At 38.2% G+C, this 20,800-nt stretch overlaps 3 protein-coding genes and 1 pseudogene across 4 annotated transcripts; 1 reads left to right on the plus strand and 3 right to left on the minus strand.

Moving 5' to 3' along the window:
- Nucleotides 1-4,429: 4,429 nt before the first annotated feature.
- LOC103930957 (histone H1) lies at nt 4,430-5,298 on the minus strand. Its single transcript, XM_048575349.1, has 2 exons — nt 5,037-5,298; nt 4,430-4,940 (listed from the first exon to the last, which is right to left on the minus strand). The coding sequence occupies exons 1-2, from the start codon at nt 5,223-5,225 to the stop codon at nt 4,557-4,559; spliced, it is 573 nt and encodes a 190-aa protein (XP_048431306.1). The 5' UTR covers nt 5,226-5,298; the 3' UTR covers nt 4,430-4,556.
- A 2,252-nt stretch (nt 5,299-7,550) lies between these two features.
- On the minus strand, nt 7,551-12,453 carry LOC103966719 (nucleolin). Of its 2 annotated transcripts, none has more exons than XM_018652259.2 (11): nt 11,985-12,453; nt 10,588-11,768; nt 10,427-10,516; nt 9,826-10,290; nt 9,286-9,403; nt 9,054-9,203; nt 8,724-8,986; nt 8,538-8,631; nt 8,383-8,435; nt 8,210-8,294; nt 7,551-8,117 (listed from the first exon to the last, which is right to left on the minus strand). In XM_018652259.2, the coding sequence occupies exons 1-10, from the start codon at nt 12,199-12,201 to the stop codon at nt 8,226-8,228; spliced, it is 2,700 nt and encodes an 899-aa protein (XP_018507775.2). In that variant the 5' UTR covers nt 12,202-12,453; the 3' UTR covers nt 7,551-8,117; nt 8,210-8,225. The 2 variants fall into 2 exon arrangements, with proteins under 2 accessions (XP_018507775.2, XP_009378189.2); XM_009379914.3 differs by having other exon boundaries at nt 10,588-11,771; nt 11,985-12,452.
- An 890-nt stretch (nt 12,454-13,343) lies between these two features.
- Nucleotides 13,344-15,661, plus strand: LOC125473125 (annotated as a pseudogene).
- Nucleotides 15,662-16,047: 386 nt separating this feature from the next.
- Nucleotides 16,048-17,365, minus strand: LOC125473124 (GDP-mannose 4,6 dehydratase 1). The gene has a single exon (XM_048575519.1). The coding sequence runs from the start codon at nt 17,314-17,316 to the stop codon at nt 16,198-16,200; it is 1,119 nt and encodes a 372-aa protein (XP_048431476.1). The 5' UTR covers nt 17,317-17,365; the 3' UTR covers nt 16,048-16,197.
- Nucleotides 17,366-20,800: the final 3,435 nt, after the last annotated feature.

The following is a 20,800-nucleotide window of genomic DNA, read 5'->3' on the forward strand; positions in this document are numbered from 1 at the left end:
AACGTGTTACCTGTTGGCCATGCTTTGTTCCTCATTGGCTTTTGGCCTCTCTTTTCTATTTTTAGCTTCACATGCATATGCCCTCCTATATCTGTATTGCCACACACTTCCAATTTTAGGCACGAGAAACTCCAGCTTATATTTTCAACATTGCACTACAATTCATTGATATTTAAATATTGGAGTTCTTATCGACAAATAATGGAGTTGGATGAACTAATCAAATAAAAATTTTGATCTGGCTTTTTCATGATGTGGACCATTTTTAGATGGTACTTAGCATATATATTTATCTCTATAATTTTTTATTTATTTGTTTACATTCATTAGTTGAATCTAAAAACTCTAAGCGGCGTAATATTCATTTTTTTTGAAATATTGTAAATTTTTCTCATTATATGTATGAATTGTATCCAAACTTATATTCTCTTTTTTTCCTTTTCTAGAGAGGTTGTCGATTTTTCCATTAAACTTGTAAGGAGTTGTCAATTTCCCTATGAATTTTAATTTAGCCAATTACTTTATGAACTTTTATAATTGGTCAATTTCTTACTAAAATTTAATTTTAACCAATTACCTCTCTAAACTTTGATAATTGACAAATTTTCCCTAAACTTTAATTTTATAATTGCAAAAAGGTATGTGGACAACATATTGTTTTTTTCTTCTTTTATTCCGCTAATACGTCTTTCTAGAATTGTTTTAACTTACATGATGCAACATCATCTTCTATTCTCTATTGTTATATCTCTCTTTTAGCTTGATGGATCTACTCTAATCAACCAAAAATCGACCATATTATAATGCATAATTGGTAGGACCTAATTAGAATGGGACACTAGTAAAAATGTGTTTCACTTTTAACTAATCAATCATTAACCAATGTAATGTGTAAAAGGCACTAAACGGAAAGCCTTGCAATATAGCATGATCCACATGTAATTTCTAGAAGGCATTAATATTAAACAGAAAACAATTATTTTCACTTGAGATAGATTAACATGTTTTTTATGTGGGATCCAAATGCACCTTAGCCATAAAAAGTTCCTTTCCACAACATATGATGCAATTGCCAATAGAAGCATGCCAAATTTCAGCATGTACAAGTTGATTATTACACTATCTAGTTGGGAATGATTACCACCAAGCTATTCTTATGATGAAAATTCTAAAGTGCAGAGTGGCTTTCCGGTGAATTGGAAAAGTAACATAAACAGATGCATAGTATGCACTACTGTGCTAGTAAGTAACATTCAACATTAAGTTCTGTGAGCCTTCCCCCACGCCCCCCCCCTCCGGAATAGTGGATTGCGATAGTGAAACCACTACTTAGTCTCGTGTTTAAAAAAAAAAAAAAACACATTCTTCTAAGTTGTAACTCATGAATCCTTAACATATTCGAATTGATTAAGATATTTTAACTTATACATTACGTCACCCTCTTTCACTACTTAGACTTTATAAATTTCATTATAAACACGAATAGGAAGAAACCTAGATTCCGAACTCTAATTAAGAGAGCACCTAAAATTTATTACTCCAATAGTTTGCCTGATTAGTTTATGTGGAATTGGAACTTTGTCTGCAACGTTCAGCCAAAATTTCATGAACACAAGTGAGTTGTACATAGTGTAGTAACTATTGGACCCTTATGATGAGTTACTATATTTTATTTACTATATCTAGTCATTAGTGTATAGCAAAAATAATTATTGCCATTTCCCGGCCCCGTTTCAGAAAATGTCACATTCAGCAGCCCCATCACCACGAGCTGTGAGACCATCCACGTTCCATCAAATGATCTAGTGCAGTGAAAACCATGTTGATTTTTGAATTGAATACATAATCACCATTGCCAAGCCGGTCCCAAAAGCCAAAAGGATGTATATTTATATCTATGCTAATTATTCCCAAAAATGAAAGGGTCAATCACATTTTATTTTCCAAGGATTGAAGTGATTTTCAAAATGAACTAGAAAGTTTCAGTTTTGGTAGTCGGGGTTCTACAAACCCATATTAGCAAAATTGTTCGCAAGTACATTTCCTTTGTGACATATGTGAGAGGTCTGGAAAGTCGTTTTCCGAATGCGATTTAAACAAATAGATCATTGCATATAAAGAGGTCAAGAAAGATGAAAATTAGTCGATTGAAGAGCGAAAGTACACTAAACGAGCCATTTGCAACATACAAGAAAGAGGAATGGGAAAGATTGAAAGATGAAGATGGATAGCGATTAGTAATTTAGTATAGTGGTTGACCAAAAAGCTTTCCTTTTGGACAACAATTATACCTTAAGAATATTATGATGGCACCAGCAAATGCAAACCAGCTCTCCTCTCCTCTGGATATAACAATCAATTGGGATCGTATTCCGATTCAGAGATGCCATATTAACAAAGACCATGCTGAGTGGCACCAATGAGAATCAACCATTGCTATCTGAAAAGGAAATTGGTCTTTATCCACTTCTCTAATTAGTCAAACGGCGCAGAAGAAACCTCACTCTCATGATGTTGCACCTACACTCGAGTTCTTGTCATAACTTTTCATTTTTCAATAATCTAATTAAGAGGGAAAAAAAAAAAAAAGATACGAATCTAAGGGGGTGTATTCAATTGAGATTTTGAGGGATTTTAACTCTTTTAATGAATTTAGGGGTATTCAATCAAGATTTTAAGTGATTCTCTGAAATTCAATGTGTATTCAATCAAGATTTTAAGATAGTTTATTAAAATCCTTAGAAATCCTGGTGTATTCAATTAGAATTTGAATTTAAAGAATTTGGAAAAATTAAGGAATTAGAGGGAATTTGAGAGATTTTGTAGTGTATTTTAAGCACACAAATCTCACCTCTCCCCATGAGATTTTGAGGGAATTTAATCAAAATTTTACATGAAATCTCTACAATTCAGTTAAACTCCATAAAAATACATGGATTTATAAATCCATTAAAATCTCTCAAATTCTCAATTGAATACATCCCCCTAAATATAAACAAATAAAATGTTGTCACGACCAATTTTGAATATAAAATTTCAAGATTTTTTTTGGTGTGTGTAGCATTACTCATAACATTTCCTTCTTTCTTCGGTTTTCAAGTTACACGCATCCCCAAATTCAACGAGCTCGCTGCGAAATCTGACCTTAGCACTTGGATAATTCAAGTAGCAAACCTAGCAATGATTTTGTTCTGTTTAAAGATCATGTTTTAAGTAGGCCTTTTCTGTGAATGACTCAACATGGATAAGGAGAAACTATGTTAGTGATGGGAAAAGCGATTCGTACTGTTTGCCACTCTGCTGTATACACACACACACACACACAAAATATCCCTTGTGGCTTATCCATCGTCTCTACCAACAAAAAATATTTAGGAGGATGCCTACGCACTGCATTGTATGGGGATTGAATTTGAAGCTGTAACCCCAATTCGCGTATGTAAATTAAGTCAGCTGGCTACTACAGTGTGTCTAGTCTGTTAATCGAGTTTGATCCTATCCTCGTAAATTAAATTATTGTCAACCAAAAATAATATATAAAAAAATTTATCCTAATTCCAGCTTTGGCGTTTGGGCATAACCCCCAGGCAATTATTGATGGGATTGACCAGAAAATAAAAAAACAGATTACTGATGGGATGGACTGAGAATGCTTGAATCATTGATGGGCTAGGTTAGAATTGACTGGGCTTCTACGTAGTCAGCCCAGCTTACAATATCATGTGCATCTTCCAAAAGAAAAAAGAAAGAGTCTAGAAGAGACTAGAATCGTCGAGTTTTATAAACTTCTGCACTACACTACTTTCACCCTTCACCAAATTTTTTTTTTCTTCTCTTTTTTATTTTTGGATAAGTTCACCAAATTTCTTTACACATTCTTTACAAAGCAATATTTCACTTTAAACTACTAGCACAAGCAACAACATATTTCGAATTCAGTTATATAAATAAGCACCTTCACTCTTGTTAGTGAGAGATTTTTCTAAGTATCACATGTTCCTCTACTTATTTTATGGCGGGCAAGTCTCATTTGATAGAAAATCACAATAACTATTAAATGTATTAAAGGTACTCCAAAAGAAAAACTAATGGCAAATTCTTTAGATTGTTCAAATTGAAGATAACTAATTACCCATTTTAATCCTATTTTGTAATTTGAGAAGCAGTAAAAATTGTGCAAGAAATGTTATTTGTTCGTAACGTAACGTTAAAAAGATTAAATTTTTAAAATTAAATTACAAAATGAATGACATATCATTAATAAAAAATTTAATTACATTAATTAACACTTAATAAATAATTCAATCATCTATCTCCACTTTAATTTGTAGATTTGATGTTGTATTAACTACTTATTAGAACTCTTCAATCTTGTTGAGAAAATCTCACTTTGTCATCAGATTAAACAGAAATTAATACGAAGAAGAGAAAGACGAAAAGGAAAACTTGGAATTTTCCCAAAACATTCCCATACATTCACATACAAAAACACAACTTTCTCCAACTTATTATTTCATCCTACTTTTTATATATATCTTTTTTTTTCTCGACATATTTCAAGCAGCAGACTTCATAGATTTCTTGGCAGCAGAGCTCTTGATCGACTTGGGCTGCTTCGGCTTGGCTGCGGCCGACTTCTTGTTCTTCCGTCCCGGCTTCTTACCAGACGAGGTCGTTTTGGTCTTCTTCTCCGATTTTGGTTTCTCAACGGCGGCTGTTTTGGCTGCGGATTTCTCCTTCTGCCCCGCCTCCGAGAGCTTGTACGAGGCCCTGATCTTGATCAGCTTCCCTCTCGCCGCCGAGTTCTTCAGCTGCAGAGCCAGGGTCTTCTTGAAATTCGCCGGCAGCACCGCCTTGTGCTTCTCCTCCATGTGCTTTGCTATGGCGTACGGACTCGACCCGCTCTTCTCGTTCAGAGCCAAAAGTGCCTCTTTTATCATCTACAAACAAAATTCGCAGCCAAAATTCAAAACCCAGAAGCCAAAGCTGGTGGAGAAACTAAAGAAACCATGATCTGAGATCACGAATCCAAGTACCTGAAAGTATGGAGGATGAGCGGCGGTTTTGGTTTTGGGTTTTGGCTGTTGTGGCTTCCTCTCTTTCGGAGTCCTGGGTTTCGTCTGCTTAACCGGCTTTTCTTCCTTCTTGGGCTCCTCCGTCACCGGAGCCTCCGTTGGCGGCGGGTCCATGACGGAAGGAACTTGAACTTCTTCGGTGGCTGACATCGCGAAAACAGAGTAAAGAAAACGCTAGAATTTTCGTTTCAGAACCGACTGACGCCATTGGAAACTGGACCTCTTGGAATTTATATGGTGGGAGCAATCTATGGCGGGGAATCTGGGCTGTGATTGGTTGGTTTGAGGTGTTGGGGATTGCCAGGTGTGCAGAGGAGAGATCTGGAACGTACACGTGGATAGGGAGTGGAATGCTGGATTTCCAGCGTGGCAATCCTGGTTTTGATTGTGGTGGGAAGTGTGTTTGTCTGTGTTTTTCTAGTTAACTTTGTCGGGGATTTTCTGTCGGTTTAATTTGCATTTGGATGTGGAGTTTCGGGGTAGTTGAAGAGAGGAAGGTGCGTGTTTTGCAATGTGGGTTGGAGGAGGCAAAATGGTTGACATTTAAGGGTGAAATTGTGGCACAAAAGAATAACAGTTTCTTCAGAGGAAAAGAAAGAATAACATTTCTTTCGTTGAATAATTGGGTTTATAATTAGCAAAACAACTTCCATAAATGAGAATCGAGGAACAAAAACAAAAAGAAGCGTGCACAAAAAGATAAAACACAACTTCGTAAATTCACATGTAGAATAACTCTACTTCTATTTCTTTGTTCTGATTCTATTTATCTTCTCGCTAACGTCTATTGTTTCGCGTGATTTACATTTTGAAAATGCTCAAATTTCATGCACGAGTTGAATACACTCCCCGTAAACTTATATCAGAGTTGAAGCTTCAGTGTTTAAATTTTATGGTCCATCAATTTGACCTCCTACTTAAGAAGTAAAATATCAATTGCGTGTAGCCCTATACTCAAAACAAACAAAATTTTGACAAAATGACTAAAGTGAAACACGCGACACAATTAAAGGACTAGAATTTAAAAATTAAACTAATGGAACAAAGTGTAATACGGATATACGTTCAAAGACCACTACCCTAATCAAATTTTCACATATGTAATCGATCGAAAATTTGTACAACATCCATCATGCATTTAGTCGAGTGTAACATACAACGGAATATTTGGTGAAATCATAACAAACAAGAGATAAACTATCAACATCTCAATAAATTCACCATCCAATGCAAAGCCTCGGCAAAATTGAAAGAACAAATGACATGACAGAGGAACTTCAGAATATTCTGATTTGGAGATCAACTTCTCTGTACGACACAGTATTATTCGACACTGCCAAACAGAAAAGTAGCACCATAATACATAAAATCAAACACACCATATATTGTACCGAAACAAGCATCGATCCTGACTTTCTATACGTCCTCATTTGGTGTTCAAAATTGGACTGGATTTGGATAACTCACTAGATTCAGTGTATGTTGAATGGATGCCTACTTCCAAATTTTGTCAACGTTGAAGGTAAAAGATGGACTCGTAAGAAGAAAACTAATTCCCACAGAACTGGTAGGATCGGGAGGGTTAAGTTTCTTTCAATTGGAATTTTGCATCCATTTCTTCCTTCAACATACACTGCATCTAGGGAGTTACCCAATCCAATCCGATCCTGGACACCAAACAAGCCTATAGGGTTAGCAGTTATCCATGCTTCTACATGCTCAATGTTTTCAACAAGTATGGAACTTATAAACTGCTAGTAAGAAAATCCCAATGTTATGTGATATGCAACAAGAGGCACGGTTCATGCAGTTCAATCAAGAATGCAGTTCAATCAGCAGAAACATCATAAACGACCAGCATTTGCCTAATCAATCACAATATTCATAAAATCTAAAGCCCTAACGGAAAGTAATCGGATAATCAGAACGAAATACAGCCTAAGCGACTACCCATTTGAAAATACAGACAATATACCTTTAACTTCAATTGAGAACCAAACACATTAAGTATCCCGCCCTCAATTTTCAGAAGTAATAAAAATCATAAAATGGTCAGAGCTTAAAAACTACTCGCCCAACAACTCGTTGTCACCTGAAAAGAAACGAATTCCTTATTCCTCCTCAAGGGGATCCCACAAGATAAATTTTTTATGGAATCAAATATAACTGGGCACCGTATGACCTGATCAATCACTTATGCTCCTCGCAGATATACATCCAAGCAAATGTTGTTGAATTTTGTAATTCCAAATGGCATCAGCACTCATCCCTCCGGAAAAAATGAAAACTAAGGTATACCTCTGGCAGAACAGTTTCATGACAAAAGGCAAAAATGTCTGCGAGCCGCTATATCCATGCTAAATACAAAAAAAAGAACCCAAGCTACTTTTCAGTATGGAGGAAAGAACCACATAACATCATACACACCAACATCAGAATGTCATATAGAAGCCTACCCTAATTTAGAAAAACCTCTGAGAATATAATCATTCAAGTTTCTCATTTATTTCGAAGAGAACTCCATAATTCATGCGTATTGTCTCTCCATAAAAAACAGTTGGTTTATCTTCATCTGCATGTTTAATCTTAACCCTTGCATCTCCATGAAAAAGGAAAAACCCTAAACTGAAAACCTTTCATCTCTAAAACCACCAAACTTGATTTCTCTAAACCACAAAATTAACTGCAATCAACAAATAATTGGCCCGGGTCGGTATTTATGGATAGGGATGAAACAAGTACCTTAACTTCAAAAGAACAACGACAACAAAGTTCATCGAGTTGTCCATGCCTAATGGGTAAGTCTCTTTTGACCTCCACTATACACATAATTACTAGTTTCTAAGTCAAGACCCTTGGAGACTACCTAAACTACGAACAGAAAAGATTTGGAAATCCTACCGAAAATTAACTTAATGGGCAACTAACAAGTAAAGAAGACAGATAGAAAAGGACGAAAAGAAAGATGAAGATAGAGAAGAGAAAAAACTATGCAACTTCTTTCTAACAGCAAGCCGGTAGCCCATCTTTGATAAAGTACACCTGATCACAATTAAATAAGAGCCATTAGGACATTAACGTACAAAATTCACAATAACATATTAGAACTTAAAATCACAAAACACTCGTACTACCAAAAAGTTCTTGAGTCTAATAGTAGCGGCCACCTCCATATGAGTAATTGCTCCCGTAATAAGATGAATATGGACCAGAATTATACTGCAAAATGAGATTTGATGCACCATAGTTATGTAAATGCAACATGTAAAGTCACAATCAACTGATCAAGTGAACATCAATTGCTTACTTTGGGACCATAATAATCATGAGGGTAGGCACTGCTGCCAGCTCCATACGTATCTAAAAGACAGTCACTTAAATGAGTAAACTGACATAAAAGTACACAGGAAAGACGGGGAGAAGAGAGGGAAATTAAAAGAAAACTGAGCATAAAATCTGTACCCCTATAATGGTTTCCTCGAAACGAAGCTGCTGGATCAGTGTAATCCAACCGTGGGCGACGACTACTAGACTCCGAGTAGTCATGATCATAGTCCTAGAAGTAGCAGTTTCATATGATAAGGAGTACCATAAAAGGCTTAAAGAAAAACCAAAAATATAAAAAAATAAAAATCAAGGGAAGCTTACTCTCATATGAAATGCGCGTTTTATTCCATGTGCGTTATCATCATAAAAATAAGGATCGTCAAAATGAACCCCCATGAATGGTCCATCAAGGTGTCCTGGACCTGGAGAATATGGATGCCTCCTAGGAGGAATATGCATACCATAGCCTCTATCAGGGGCATCATGCCAAGGTTGATCTGTGTAGGGTCTTGATGGTGGGGCAGCAACTGGAGCACCTCCATTAAATCCATAACGGCCGCCCCTGAAGGAGCCCCTTCTTCCCCCTGATAAACATAACAAAATCAGTAAGATTTGTTTAAACTACAAGACTAATGTAATCACAATAAATACCTCGTCCATGAAACTCATATGGGTAATTGAAGTCATATTCATTCTGGAAACCCATCCTGCCAGTTTGACCACGTCCACCAGGATAGAAATGTCTGTCGGGTTGGAAATTTGCACGGTGGAAATGATGTCCACCGCGACCAAAACCCCGTCCTGTGAGCAATAGAGCGTCAGAACAAGAAACAATGAGCAAATCAAAATGAATTTTCAATAAAAAATCAAACACATCTCTTACCAGATCTTGGAAAGATACCACTACCACCACCACGACCAATTCGAAATCCACCGCACATTCCACCCTTCACAGCCTGAGTTTTAGGTAAAGGATTTGAAAGTCTTGCTTTCACTTTTACCTAGCGTTACAAAAACCAACATGGGTAGGTAACAAATTAAAATAGGGATCGAGAGTATGTTACTTCAACTACTAATTCTGACCGAGGCAATCGTATCTGAAGAAAATAATGGCCAACTTGAAATAGCAATAACAATTGTAAAGACATTTCGTCCGTTACATGTGTACGTATGCATGCATGTAGGGTGGTGTCTATGTGTCTACTTGAGTGCACGGATAAATGCAAATCAGTTAAAGAACATCCCCATCCTTATCTAGTCCAGCTTCAATATCAATATTCATATTTTTCCAATGTGCCAGAGAACCTAATCATTGTTTCTGTACAGAGAGCTATGGAGTGTGTGTGTGTGTGTGTGTGTGTATGTGTGTGTGTGTGTGTGTGTGAGAGAGAGAGAGAGAGAGAGAGAGAGAACACATGAATACCTTTGAATTCCCATCCACCAGTTCTATGTTATTTATACTATCAACAAAGGCCACAGCAGATTCATGGGTAGAGAAATCAACAAATCCAAAATCCCTCCGCTTGGCTGTAGACATGTTCCGAGCCAGAACAACGCGTAAGATTTCACCATAGCATTTAAATTGCTCTCTAACTCTGTCCTCATCCCAATGAGGTGGAAGCCCATCCACAAATACGGACTTCACTTGGGACATGATCTCTGGGTCAGGCTCACGTATAGGTTCAGCAAAAGCCACTTTGGCAGTTCTTTCAGTGTGGCCAAATATAGCATCGGGCTGCTGAAGCCTCTTGTATGCAAGCAAAGCATCACCATGACAAGAGAATTCAATAAATGCAAAACCGCGGCTCAACCCATCACTTTGAACATCTGGGACAAGATTTATGTTCTCAACACCTTCCACACCATAATCCTTCAGTTTCTGTTTAATCTGTCATCCCACATTATGATAATGGAAAATGTGAACGAGCTGGAGAAGCATTATATACAAATACCTATACATGTATTCAGTTTTGCTATTTATTTGCTTATCTACTAATGTATTCTAAGACTGATTGACCACTTACAGCTTCCTTTGTCCAGGTATTGCATATATTACCCACGAACAACGTGTCATTGTCCTCACTAGGTGCTGTCCCACATCGCCTCCCCTGTATCTGCAAAATGGTGAATTAGTGTGAAGTTTACAAAAATATGAAACAGTAAAGGCAGAAAGAAAGATCCGTACAACAGGGTTTTTCATTTCAGACAAAGCACGTCTTGCATACTCCTTATTTTCAAACTCCACAAATGCATAACCCTTGTTCTTATTAGATGAAGGATTCTTGTGTAACCTAACTTCAACTATCCCTCCAATCCTCTCAAAGACCCTTCTCACATCTTCCTCCACAGCATCCCGATCAAGCCCACCAAGAAATATCTCACGTTCTTTCCTCATCTTGCGCTCATTTGCAATGGCTGTAAATTCCTTATGTTCATCAGCCAATCTCTCAGTTTCTTCTGCAGGATCGTCTACATAATCCTCAGGAAGTTCCTCCTCTCCAAGTTCTCCCAGATCCAATTTTTCACCATACTCTTCCATCCGTTCATCACCATTAAACACCTCTTTAGCACGCTCAATATCTTCTCCTTGTAACCCCTCTTTGGCATTTTCTACCTTGTTAGTAGCCTCAATACAGGTCTCGACTTCATCTCCATTATCCACTGACTCCTCCTGATCTCCTTTCACATCTACTCTCTCCGACTTTTCCTTATGGTCTTCTTTCACTTCCACTCCCTCTTTTACATCACAAGCTGGTTCGTTCTCACAATACTTTGAAACCTCCGCAACTAAAGATTTTTCTGCCTCAATGGGATCCTCTTCCTTGATAGGACCCTCTTCCTCAATCACTTCCACTCCCTCTTTTACATCACAAGCTAGTGCGTTCTCAGAAGACTCTGAAACGTCCCCAGCTACTGATTTTACAGCCTCAACGGAATCCTCTTCCTCGATAGGATCCTCCTCCTCAACAGGATCCTCTTCCTCTTCGGGATCCTCTTTATCTTCATTCAGGTTTACTTTTACTTCAATGGTTGTTTGTTTGATTGTTGCAGGCTCTCCAACATTCTCAACAGTGCTTACTTCAACTTCCACAATGCTTTCGTCCTTCTTTGCAGACTCCCCAACATTCTCAGCAACCGGTTTCTTCTCTCTGACTTCCACATCACTACCATCTGCCGCCTGCCCCTTGTTCACTGCATCTAGTTCCGCCTTCCCCGATCCCCCCAATTTCGGTGTCTGAGGTGAAACAGATTTAGCTGATGTCTTCAGTTTCACCCGCGACCTTTTCGCAGGTACTTTTCTCGCCACACCAACTTTCGCCGCCGGTGCCACCTTAGCAGTATCAGCTGATCCCTCAGCCCCCTCAGCTACTAATCCAACCAATAATTAAAATCAAAGAAAAAAATTTAAGTGAATAACTAACTTAATTAGTTCAATTGAGTAACACATTTCAATTTCTAGTTTTCTACATGCAGCAGCAACCAAAATTCCAGATGATAAAACCCTAATTGAATCAAACTAAATATATGAAGTTTGAAATTAAATAATAAATATACTAACTGATTAACTAATTCAATAATTACCTGATGGTTTGGGGGACTTCGAATCAGCAGGCGGTGTCGTTTCGTTCTTCTTGGCCTGCTTCACTCGGCCGGCACAAGCGCGCTTTGTATCGACGGTTTTCGGTGTGGCCACTTCTAAGTCCGGCGGGTAAGCCGCCGGTTGTGCCTTAGGCGGTTCCGCCGACGGCGTTTTCTTAGCGGTCGGCGGTTTCGAGGCGTCCGCCTTGCGAGGTCTCATGCTTAGTATATGCAGCGGATAAAACCCCTAAGAAATTGAGAGAGAGGTGGAGTTAGGGGTTTAGTTGTCGGAGGTTGTGAGTTTGACTGTGAACGGCGGAGCACGGCAGAGTTTTCAGTTCGATGCGAATAAGGTTTTGTCCAGGAGTTTGCTAAATAGAGACCTACGCGCTAAATAGTTCGTGGGAGAATTTCCCCTATTTTTGGTAATTGCAGTTGAGTGAGCATCATCGCCGGATCTCAACAAATCCAGAGATTTTCAAATCATATCAATTCATAATAAATTGTGGGTTCAAAAATGATTATAAATTTTTTTATTTAAAATTAAATATAAACAATATTTAACAAAAATTGATCGTATATTGTACAATGAATAAATATCATTAAATAATCTCCTGAATCCTCACAAAAATGATCCTCTCTCACTGCCGTTGAGGGCAAGTTAGGGATTTGGATTGAGTGTTTTTATTGCTTTTGCGTGGGTTCGCGGGAGATGAGATTATTTCTCCAATTAACAATGTTGATGCCTTGCTGCGGTTAGGAGTTAATCTTCAAGGCGTTCTTATTGTGAAGTTTTGTCCCACGTAATTTTTTTCGGAAATTTTATTTACGGAGACTTAGGTCAGAGGAGCACACAATTAAATGATACTGTTTTGTTTTATATGCTTCATGATGTTAATCAGGTAACATTTATTTTAATTAAGACGTAAATTTAGATCATGATATTTATGTTTGGGTTTGACTAATTTCGTATCTTATGTACCATGTTTGATGTTTAATAAAGCATCTAATTCATAAATAAAAAAGGTCGTTTGTAAAGACAACTTCACTGCAGAAAAACATGCTTTTATTAGTATTGGGATAGCGATTTTTACGGTTTCAAAATTTGTTATTATAATCATTTAGTATTATAATTTAATGATATTTCTCTTTATTTGTAAGTTTGAGATTATAAGTACGATTCTCGTCAAATACAACTTTAAACCACATTATTACTAGCTAATTATGAAACTTAACTCACTCCTTACACTAAATAATTTTGTTTGTTAAAAAAAAAATTGTTACTATAGTTGTCACTGTTGACAAATATAAAGTTGTGCAATGTGAGCGGTATACGTGATAAAGTGAAAAATAATACTACGAAACCGTAAATTTCTCCCGCTGATTTAGCGGATAAATAGGTGAATGCGAGTGAAGGCCACTACCAAACTCTAATTCGACGCCGCGTTTCGATCGTAAGAAGAAGCACAGCACCACCGATGGGAGCGGCAGAATCCACACTCTCAAGCTCACAGGTAGTTCTACATCTTAATCACCTCCAATTTCAATTTATTTTTCTCATTTATCCAAAATTAATTCGAATTATCATTTTTAATTCTTTAATTATGCTTCAAGTGGCTGGCCGACGAAATCACCACCGTGTCGGAGCGACCAGAGACCGCCGATCCCATCTTGGAAAGGCTCAAATCCCTTAAAGTCGTGAGTTTGCATTCTACTTTTCCAAATTTTTATCAATTTAAGAAAATGGAAGGAAAACAAGAACTAGGGTTTGAATTTTGAATTCAATTAATCGGTTACTGTTCTCAGTAAACGAGTTTTTGAGTTTGGGCGTTTGAAATGTTTGATTGCAGTCGACGCCCCTACTGACTTCGCCCCCGGATGAGGGCAGCTTGACTGACATTTTAGTGAGGAAGCCTTCGTCTTCTTCAGTGCCAAGTAAGCTGCTTCACTGAGTTATATTTTTCGGTTGCGAAAAAGATTGAAGAGAAAGAACACCAAAGATTGGACTGTTTGCTGAATTTGGAATTCTGCAGCGATTAGTATAACGGTTGGATTTTTGTAGATGTGTCTTTTTTCGTTGTGAGATTGTTGCTTGTATTTTGTTAGTTTTGATGTCAAAATTTTGCTACTCTGTTATGGATTGGCAATGTAGGTGTTGTGGATCCGAAAGTGCTTTTGGAACTCTTCTCGATGTATCGTGAGTGGGAGGAGGATAATGTCGAGAAGATGAGCAAAAGACAGGTTTGTTTTCACAAGATTACTACTGTCCTTGTTGAATGATTTGAGTTTGTTTGAAGAAATAACTCAAGTTTTTTAGGGTTCACACGTGCACTGACTGTCCGCTTTTGATTGTCGGAGGGTTATTTCATGTAATCTCGAAGTTCAGGGCACAATTTTTATTTAAGGAGAAAAAAGAACTTGAGTCTTAAGGTTTAGGGTATCTTCTTCAGTGTCCTTACTCATCTTTGAGTGTGTCGTCGTCTACTTGGTTCTTCTGGTGCTCTGGTTGGTATAACGAAACCACTGAATTAATGGGTCATGGTTAAAACTGATTCTCTGAACTGAGTTAAACAACATCAAGGAGGTAACCAGTTTAGGGATGTCTCGTTGAAATTCAAATTATTTCTTTATAGTTTCTGACCGGGTACAAACTTTCCATTTAGTGCGGTCTAAACCAGTGTTAATAAATTCTGTTGGGAGACTGACGTACTCATACACTTCCGATGTGTTTGAAATGAAGTTTGGGGTTTCTTCTTAAGGAAAATTAATGAAAATGGCTTGAAAACTGTTTTAAACGATAAGGACAAAATAAAGGGTAAAGTGAATAGTACTAGGATTGACTTTTAGTGTAAAAATGTGGTTTTTCATTAAAGTGAACAGTATTGCGACCTCTTCGTTAAAACTCCCTTCTTACTTATGAGAAGATTGTTTTTCTTATGTCGAGATTTGTACAAGATTGGTAATACATTAGCAAGGTTGTTTTGCATCCTTTCTTCCCCACAAGAAATATTCAAGCCTTGGTTTGGTGATAATTGTTGCAGGAAGAGATAGAAAATAAAATAAACGTTACGGATGCTTTGGCTGCTAAACTTCTTCAACGTTTTAATTATTCAGTGTCAGCAATGAAGACATGTTCACAACATTTATCGGAAGGTAAGTGATCACATTATACGTGTTTAGGGGAGAAAAATGTATTTTTTAAGGGTCTTTTTCCCTCAGCGGCATTTGATGGACCTACTGTATGATGAAATCGGTGGTATCTGTTGCACGTTGTCATGACTTTCGGAGTTTGCTTATATTTCATCATGATCTATTTTTACTTGTTCTAACTTCGTATTGGAACACCCATGCAGTCCATTCGTTGCAGGTGGAGATTGGGGAGCTTAAGGAAGGTTAACAGAGGTCATTAGTAACTGCGATGCACTGTGCCGGAGAATATCTGTTGAAGGACCAGAATCCCTCCGGTCATCCATCACGCCGTTTTCTGTCTGCACCACCGGCCAAGAAACCCAATCTAGCTCAAGCTCTTCCGATCTGCAAAGAGATCCAGACCGAAGCCTACCCTCTGCCGAAGCCAAGTTAGACTGATTTTGCATTCTTTCGTTCGTTCTTGTACAAAATCTTTGTAGAGATTGTGGTTTATCGATATCATGAATGATAACACATGTTTGATTCGTTTCTTTCGATATTCATTTTTGAATTAACATATAACTATTTTCGAGCGCTAATAACACCTCTCTAAAAATACAAAAAATGAAAAGGACAGGGTAGGGAACATGACAAGTAAGCTAGGAAACAAACATCCTTAATCAGATCCACGTGGGCAATCGCCATCACCGACAAAAACTTTTACCATGATCTTATTTTACCGAATCCAATTATTGTACAGAGAAAGGTATCATCATATCCAGATACCCCAGATTCACAGATTTCCGTCAATGAAAACTAAAAACAAAAAACGAACTGATTATCAAATGGATCTTAATCTAAAAACTAAAAACGAACTAATTATCAAACGGATCTTAATCTATAAATCTCGTGAATTCGAGACCGGAAACGAACACAGTGCAAGAACAATTCAAGTATGTAAATTGCTGAAAAATGAATGAAGTTACAGAAAAATTAAAAACAAAAACAACTCTCGAAGCGAAAGAACTAAGCCACATTATAACTTAAAACACTCTTTTGGCACCCTATGTACCCAGCAGGAGAGAAATCAAGGCTGTTGCTGAGCATCCATGTACCCAGCATCCACAAGCACCTTCTCCCTCTTGGCCAATTCAACGTCTTCGTCCACCATCATCTTCACCAGCTGCTGAAACCCAACTTTCGGCTTCCAACCCAGCACCTTCTTCGCCTTGCTCGCATCCCCTTTCAGATTATCCACCTCCGACGGCCGCAGGTACCTCTTATCGATCACCACGTGGTCTCTCCAGTTCAATCCGACGTACCCAAACGATACCTCCAGGAACTCCTCCACCGTGTGCGACTCCTCCGTCGCCACCACGTAGTCGTCCGGCTTCTCCTGCTGCAGCATCATCCACATCGCCTCCACGTAGTCCCCGGCGAAACCCCAGTCCCTCGACGCCTGCAGATTTCCCAAGAACAGCTTGCTCTGCAGTCCCTCCTTGATCCGACCCACGGCCCGGGTGATCTTCCGGGTCACGAAATTCTCCCCCCGCCGCGGCGACTCGTGGTTGAACAGAATGCCGTTGCACGCGAACAGTCCGTATGCCTCACGGTAGTTCACGGTGTACCAATGCGCCGCGCATTTCGAGACGGCGTAAGGGGATCGGGGGTGGAACGGCGTCGTTTCGGACTGGGGAGGCGGGGTGGCCCCGAACATCTCGGACGACCCAGCCTGGTAGTACTTAATGTCGGTGCGCCCGGTGGCGGCGATGTGGGAGCGGACGGCCTCGAGGAGGCGGAGGGAGCCTGTGGCGACGACGTCGGCGGTGTAATCGGGGATCTCAAACGAGACGGCGACGTGGGATTGGGCGGCGAGGTTGTAGACCTCATTGGGGGCGATGGTGTCGAGCCAGCGGCGGAGGGAGGAGGCGTCGCTGAGGTCGGCGTAGTGGAGCTTCATGCGGGCCTTATGGGCGTTGTGAGGGTCGATGTAGATGTGGTTGATTCGCTGGGTGTTGAAGTTGGAAGACCGTCGGATCAGGCCGTGGACGTCGTAGCCTTTTTCGAGGAGGAATTCGGTGAGGTAGGAGCCGTCTTGGCCGGTGATGCCGGTGATGAGTGCGACCTTGCGGTGCTCCGGCGGATCAGGAGCGGAGCCGTTGGAGGTTAAGGATCCGGATCTGGCGGTGTCGATTTCGGATGCCATTGGGGGTGTGGTGGAGTCGTGGGGGTGTGAGGAGAAATGAGGAGGGCGGGAGTGAGGAAGTGAGATTGTGAGGAGACGGTGCGATTTTCGGAGGAATTTTAAGGAGGGAGGGAGGGACAGATCCAACACTGGTGGCGCTGTTGGACATGGACGCGCTTTTAGCGTTTACTCTGGTGACATATTTGAGGGCGCCAGCTCGGATGATGGGTCGTCCCCGCAGAACTGAGGTGGGAACTAAGATCTGGCAAATTTCTAAGAAATCCATTATTTTTCATTTATGAATCTTTACTGATTAATAAAACACTCGTTATCAACTAAAATCCTATGAAATTACTAGTTTAATTCTCCAATTAAAACAGAACATGAATAGAAATATAGGGCCGAAATGTAATTTCACACAATCAAATTTTACTATTTTTTTTCAAAATCTTACTTACATATAATCCTAACATATCTCTAACTAAAATATATATAATAAAAATTAAAAAAAAATTCCTACTCCCACATTCTCTATCACTCTCTTCCTCTCTCCTTCTATTTCAAAACAAAAATAAAAAAATTTCTCACACTTTGTATATGCCAATATGCTAATTTATATTAAAGTTTCTAGAGATAGATTCAAAATTAGCTTCATTTAGGTTTGTTTCGGTATGAAGCACTTCTACATGTAAGTGCTTCTACTTGTAAGTCTTTTAACTAGAAGCGTTTTTACTAGGAACATATGAGATTTTTTATTTGAAAAAAGTATATAGCATTTTTATGATTCATGATCACTTTTAGAAATGTATTTTGAAATGATTTATACATAATTATTTCAATTTTTGCACATAATGAATAATTTGGATGGTAGATGTACATTCATCTTGATGTTTCGTGTCAATGATTAAAGGTATGTGCAAATTTTTGTTTACTTTGTTGCATTATTGACATGGTACGACAAGATAATCGTATGATCGTGTCATGTGAGTTGCTCTTCTTATGCAACCTATTTTCCTTTAGGCTTTAGATGCAGCATTTGAATAAACTAAAGGAAAATCAAATTTCGAAATTAAGAGAAAGTGTGCATAAAGTGAAGAGAAAAAAAAAGGTGTAAAAATTTCTCATCTATGCCTTTATTTTCAATAAATAAAAATTGGGTAAATTACATTATATCTCCTCAGGTTTAGAGTCGATTGCAATCTCATACAATATCTTTAAAATATTTCAATTTCATACATTTACTTATCATTTTATTTCAATTTCAGTACATCCGTTAGAAAATCCGTTAAGTTTCTAGAGATGATTCAAAATTAGCTTCATTTAGAATTGTTTCGGTATGAAGCACTTGTACATGTAAGTGCTTCTACTCATTTAACTAGAAGCGTTTTTACTAGGAACATATGAGATTTTTTATTTGAAAAAGTATATAGCATTTTTATGATTCATGATCACTTTTAGAAATGTAGTTTGAAATGATTTATACATAATTATTTCACTTATTGCACATAGTGAATAATTTGCATGACAAATGTACATTCATCGTGTTGTTTCGTGTCAATTATTAAAGGTATGTGCAATTTTTTGTTTACTTGGTTGTATTATTGACATGGTACGACAAGGTAATGGGATCCACATTAAGTAAACCATTAAGTGATGACTGTGGCAAAAATAGGATCCATATTTGTGCTGACGTCGCTGCCAAATTGTGCCACGTGGCAAAAAAATATTTTCTATTCATTTAAAAAAATAATAATTTACCCTAAAATAATTAATTAAAGAAAAGTTCAAAAACAAACCCTAAAACCCATGTCTTCCTCAACCCACCTTCTCCCTCTCCTCCACTCTCCTCACCTCCCCTCCCTTCACCTCCCCTCCCTTTTCTCTCCTAGAGACCCACTCCTCCCTCTTCACCTCCCCCACCCACCTTCTCCCTCTCATCCACTTTCTTCACCTCCCCTTCCTTCTCTCTCCACAGATCAACCTGCACCCAACACTAATCCCCAAAAAATAAAAAAATGGACAAAGATCGACCAATTATGGGGACGAAGGCTAGACAAAGCCCATCACCTCCTCCTCTCCTCCCGCTGCAACATCTCTCCCTCTGGTAACCCGCTCGCACATCGCCACTTGTCTCACCCCTTCCTACGCCTAGAACTCCCACTCCATCAACAACTCCAACGTCTTCGCCAACTTCGCCGTCGAGATCCTCGACACCTGGCTCAACACCTCCATCAAATTTCTTGTCCGACCTTCGATTTCAAACTTTGGCCACCCGAAATCGAGTCCTTTCGTGACAACTCAATCCAATGCCCACAATTTGGGCTAATAAAATTGTAAGGATTAGGGTTGGGTGTAGGTTGATATGGGGAGAGAGAAGGGAATGGAGGTAAAGAGAGTGGAGGAGAGGGAGAAGGTGGGTTGGGGAAGACATGGTTTTTTTTTTTTTTTATTTTTTTTTAACCTGTCTTTAATTAATTATTTTAAGGTAATTTATTATTTTTTAAATGCATAGAAAATTTATTTTTTTTGCCACGTGGTAGAAATTTATCAGACACGTCAGCACAAATGTGGCTCTCATATTTGCTACGTTATCACTTAACAAATTTTCTAACGGATGTATGAAATTTAAAGGTTTTAAAGATATTGTATGAGATTGCAATCGCCCAAACTTAAGGAAGTAAAATGTAATTTAGCCATAAAAATTTGTCATGTCATGATTTGTCTTCTCACTTTCTTTGAAAAAAGCTAAACCAAGACATGGTTCTCATGAAGGAGAATGACTTGCACGCTGGGCTGTGGTGCCATATGCAAATGAAACATGTCTAAGTTTTTTTGTCCATAAATTTTAGTTTTAATAGCACAAAACGTCACGTGTTATTGTACTTTGTCATGTAAGTTGTTGTCTTCATACAGACGTAAACTCTAGCTTAATGCATTTTTTTAATTTGAAACAAGGAATTTAGTATGATATTGAATAACACGCCTAACATTGAAACAGCTCACCCACGTCTAAAGCTCAATTCCTGGTCCAACAAAAAAAATATATATAACGCCCTCATATAAGTCGCACCCAAATAAAAATAGATTCACCTCCCCTGTATAAGTACTAAAGCCAAACCATAAAACATAAAAAATTAACAAAATAATATCATTAGATGCATCTAAATTATAAAAGAAAGATATTCAAATTCGAGTGCAGAGAATGAAGTATACAACTAATTTACGTATGTAAACTCAGATCTCCTACGTTGCCTCCGTTTGAAAATAAAAAATTCATTTAGCAAAAACCCTTCCCCCACCCAAGGAGAAAAAAATTGTCGGTGCAGATAAATATAAATTGTTAATAGAATATTTTGTTATTATTATAGTCAACCTTTGACTCCCTCTCCCCCAACAATATTTGGAATTTCTTTGACAATCGATATTTTTGTGAAAATATAAAAAAGTATAGAGAAAGATATGAAAATGGGGGTTAAAGTCTAAACTTCCCTTATATAAGATAATT

This window comes from the organism of the source record quoted next, unplaced genomic scaffold (genome assembly GCF_019419815.1).
Source record: "Pyrus x bretschneideri cultivar Hongxiangsu unplaced genomic scaffold, Pyrus_bretschneideri_v1 Contig8, whole genome shotgun sequence".
NCBI lineage: Eukaryota > Viridiplantae > Streptophyta > Magnoliopsida > Rosales > Rosaceae > Pyrus > Pyrus x bretschneideri.